The following is a 4,608-nucleotide window of genomic DNA, read 5'->3' as shown; positions in this document are numbered from 1 at the left end:
GTAATCTTTCTTGTTTCTTTTCTCGTTCTTTTTGTTTCTTTTCTTTTTCCTCTAACAACTGGTGTAATCTCTCTTCTTGTTTCTTTTCTTTTTCCTCTAACAATTGCTGTAATCTCTCTTCTTGTTTATTTTGTTGTTCGAGCTGCCACTGTTGCAGGTTTTCTTGCAACTGCTGTTGTCTCTCTTGTTTCTTTTCTTTTTCCTCTAACAATTGCTGTAATTTCTCTTCTTGTTTCTTTTTCTTTTTCTTCCAACAACTGCTGTAATTTCTCTTCTCGTTCTTCTTGTTTCTTTTGCTGTTCTTGTATTGCTGCCATCAAGTCTGCTATGCTGTAGTTTGATTTGCCGCTTCTGCTTCTCGTTTCCATTTTTTTTATCCCACTCTCTGACACCAGTTTGTTACGTCTCGGTTCGTTAGTTAATTTTCCGTAACTTCGTTCCGACGAAACTTTAGCGACACAAGTCCTTTCTTAATAAAACTGGTTTGTTCTTTCCGAATATAACTTTACCGATACACTTATTTTCAACAGTCGCTCTATAACAACCGCTATAACAACGAACTTCAACAATACTTTCTGACTGCAGTTCAATTACTCACTACCTACACACATTGTCCCGTCACGTTGTCATCCTCTTATATATACCAGACTACCCTATATCTAGTAATCTCCCGACAATTCCCGAAGGTTCGAGAGAACGAGTAGCGTGACTCTAGTCACGTGACCTCGCTGACGCAACAATACTAGTGTATAAATCAAATGAGAAGGACAGAGCACAGATTGCCTATTATGTAGTTTTCTGCTTAACAACAAACAAACAAGCTGTATAAAAATGCACTGCATGATTTTTCGTGGTATTGACAACATTCTCATGTAAAAGTAATAAATTAATTGCGTATGAGATGTTTGCGAAAATTGTAATTACTGCTATAATTATTCTTGTATGAAATGCTTGCACAACTACGCACAGCATACATGTATATAATAAAACAATTAATATTTCAAACAAGTTATATGTAACTATGTTTCTTTATTAATATAAAAATATAATATATCTTTAACAATTAAATGAAAATGTATTTAATTTTTTAATTTAATTATTTAAGTATTTTCATATTATTTTTTGTAATTATTACAACATATAGAGATGGCAACAAACTAAACGCTTCCTAACGGAAGTTCTAAGAGAAGTTTTGTCAGTAGTCCTATTAATATTATAGTTCAGGGACTTTTGGCAATGATTCTTAAAGAGGGGTATTAGACTTTCATGCTATTTTTATTGTTTTGCTAAGCTTTATTAAAAATAATTGATAGCTTTGTGGAAGACAATCTTTAAATAATCAAAAATGTGCTCAAAGCTCAAAACTAACCTAAATTATTTATTTCTTATAATCGTGTTGTTCGCTGGCGTAGTCATGGGAATGAGCAAAGATGAACGAAACCGATTGAAGTAAGTTAGGCTACTGTTATTGGTTATACTTTTATTATGTTTTGTAGTTGCTTAGATTATCTCATTTAACTACATAATAGCAGTAATGCTTATAGTTAGGTAAGCATTTTTCAACCTTTATGATCTGCAATGTCTGATACGAATAAAGACTAGGAGCAGGACAAAATGTAAATTTTATATCATATTTAAACAATGAATTTTTCATTTGTTCTGAATAATTGATTTCAATAATATTACACTAGCACTTTGCTATTTACAGATTACATGATAAAATCAGTACGTGTTTTGAATAACACATCTATCCCAGTTTAAGATTTTTTTAGATATATGCAGATGTGTTGTTCCCACAGTACTTCCACAGGTTGCACCTAAATAACCTAAAATTTAAATTTATGAAAAACCAAAGGAAATATTGCCCCAATTGTTCTGAAGAAGGTTAAGGACTGAATAAGTGAGCAACTAGCCACAGTTTTTTGTAAGTATTTGAATAGTAGGCAAGTGCTTGAAAATTGATAGTTGATTTATGTTACTCCTCTTTTTTATAAAAGAGGTGATAAAAATTATCCTGGTAATTGTAAGCTTGTTAATCTTACATCAATGGTGAAAAAAAATTGTTGAAAGTCTAATAAAAGCTGCTTTGTAATGTCATTTAACAAGTTTAAAACATTTGTTGGATTGTCAATATATGGTTTCATTCAGGGAAATCTTGCCTTACTAGTCTTCTGACATTCTTTAAAGATGATACTGCTTGTGTAGATGAGGATACGAGTGTGGGTTTGGTGTGTCTGGATTTTGAGAAAGCATTTGATAAGGTGCACATAAAAGATTTGTTAAATATGTTATCTCTGTAGTAGTAATATGGGTCAGGTAAGCTCATTGGATAGAAGACTAGCAAGATGGAAGAAAGCAGCAGGTTGTTATAAACAGGGCTGAACTTAGGAAAATGGGGGCCCGGAGCAAGGGTTCATTTTAGGGGCCCTTTTGGTACTTTTATACTTTTCATATGGTATGCTACTATCTATTTTAACCTGTTTATTTAAAAAAAAATTAGTCTATTTTTATGTTTAATTTACCTATTTTTATTTATATATTTTTTATTTTCATCTAATTCTATTTTTACCTTTTTTGGGGCCCTAGGCAGCTGTCCTGTTTGCCTTGCCTTTGATTTGGCCCTGGTTATAAATGGAGTTCAGTCAAATTGGATTAATGTTATGAGTGGAGTACCTCAGGGCTTAAAGTTATGGCATTTGCACTATTTTTATTTTTGTTAATGACATCAATGAAGGAATGGTCAATTAATTATTTAAATTTGTTGATGACATAGTTTTGAGTGTTGCTGGCTGTGAGGAGGATGTAGCTGCTTTACAAAAGGATTTGGATTACTGGGTGAATAAATAGCAGATAACTTTTGACTATAATAAATGCAAGGAAATGGATGTGGGATATAAGAGTTAATATTATGAGTATAATTTTGATAGGAATAACCTTAACAGTGTTATGGAAGAAAAATATCTTGGTGTAATAGTTGATCAATCTCTTAACTCATCCAAGCAATGTGCTGTTGCTAGCTGTAGGGCAAATAGGAATTTAGGTTGTATCTACATAAATAGTGAACATAAGTCTAAAGTGTTTATAATGTCACATTTAAAGTATTGTGTTCAGTCTTGGGCTCCTTATGTTAGAAAGTATATTGAATTGTTTAAAAGGGCTCAGATGACGGCTACTAGAATGATATCTGGGATGGAAAGGTTGTCATACGAGAACAGGTTAAGATCTCTGAACTTGTTTTCTCTTGATATAAGAAGAGTTAGAGGGGATCTCATTGAGGTGTTCAAGAATGTTAAGGAAATTGATAGTGTTGCTGCATTATTTTGATGGTGAGAATAGTAAGACTAGGAAACAGAAATAAATATTTTGGTAGGGTAGGAGTGATCCTCAGCTAAGACAGTTCTATTTTTTAAACAGGGTGGTAGGCCTCTGGAACAGGTCACCTTCAGATGTGATGGAAGCATTAAATTTAAATGGAGTGTAATTTGAAAGCTAGAGGCTGGCTTTGAGTTTATAAATATATATAGTTTATCTAGGACAGCCTAGATGGATGAACAGGCCCCTTGTTGTCCTTAAATGTTATGTACTGTTACTTTTGGACATACCTACATTATCCTGTTTAATGAATCCTCTAACAAATTATTCATATAATAATAATAATAAATTACATGCGAGATACATTAGTGGAATGCAGTGTGAAAATGGTAATATCTATTCAGAGGATATGAATAATTTATAACTACAACACTTGAAAGTAATTTTTTGGCCACTGGCAAAAGAAAAAGAAATTATTTAACAATTTTGATGTCTTAAGTAATGTCTGTTAGTCTTCTATTATAAAACATAAAGTGAGTTGTATTTGAACTTGCTGTTTTAAATTTGAAAAATCAAGTGAAATAAGAACAATTATTATAATGTAGTTTTCCAATAAATTTGCTTTCAACCAGTTTTGTTTTTAAATCATTTTTACCATTGTTCACAACTGGTGTGAATATTCATAAGTATGCCTGTATTATCAAGTGGTAAAAAAATTCCATTGGTCCTTGATAGCCTCTGACTATACACTAAACTTTTTTTTTCTTTTTGTCAGTTAGCCAATACTGATTTTGAGACCTGAATTGAGTATGATGTGATATCTCAGTACAGTAAAATATGACGAGAAACATTCTATTACTTAAGGTGTTGTAAGTATTAAAAATATTAATATTGTACAATAAATCAACTGATACCATGAGAGAGTGAACCACAAGTACCCTCACAGACTGAAAGAAACTGCTGAAGTTGTAAATGTCAGGTATTTCATTAGATATGAGTTAGATATACCATTGTAAACTAAATTACTTTAAAGCTATGTACAAATACAAGGGTTTTGAAGGAGGTTAAAGATTGAATATGTGAGCCCTTACTACTATTTTTTGTCAGTCCTTGAATAGTGGACAGCTATCAGTGGATTGAAAGTTAGATAATGTAACTCTTCTTTTCAAGGGAGGTGATAAAAATTGTCCCGTTAATTATAGACCCATTAGTCTTACATCAGTTGTAGGAAAAGTTTTGGAAAGTCTGTTAAAAGATGCTTTGTAAAGTCATTTCACAAAGTTTAGAATTTTATTG

The 4,608-nt window shown here is 32.0% G+C and overlaps 1 protein-coding gene across 2 annotated transcripts in view; it reads left to right on the top strand.

Annotated features, from left to right (window-relative positions):
* The first annotated feature begins 1,207 nt into the window (after positions 1-1,207).
* The window catches only part of LOC106469555 (ER degradation-enhancing alpha-mannosidase-like protein 3), a 58,288-nt gene continuing 54,887 nt past the window's right edge, over positions 1,208-4,608 (top strand). For both annotated transcript variants that reach the window (XM_022398096.1, XM_013930051.2), the window contains exon 1: positions 1,208-1,449. In XM_022398096.1, coding sequence (XP_022253804.1) covers positions 1,346-1,449 — 104 coding nt within the window. In that variant the 5' untranslated portion in view covers positions 1,208-1,345. The remainder of the gene's footprint in view (positions 1,450-4,608) is intronic.

Source organism: Limulus polyphemus, unplaced genomic scaffold, assembly GCF_000517525.1.
Source record: "Limulus polyphemus unplaced genomic scaffold, Limulus_polyphemus-2.1.2 Scaffold3543, whole genome shotgun sequence".
Taxonomy (NCBI): Eukaryota; Metazoa; Arthropoda; class Merostomata; order Xiphosura; family Limulidae; genus Limulus; species Limulus polyphemus.
This window is presented reverse-complemented; position numbering and strand designations above follow the sequence as displayed.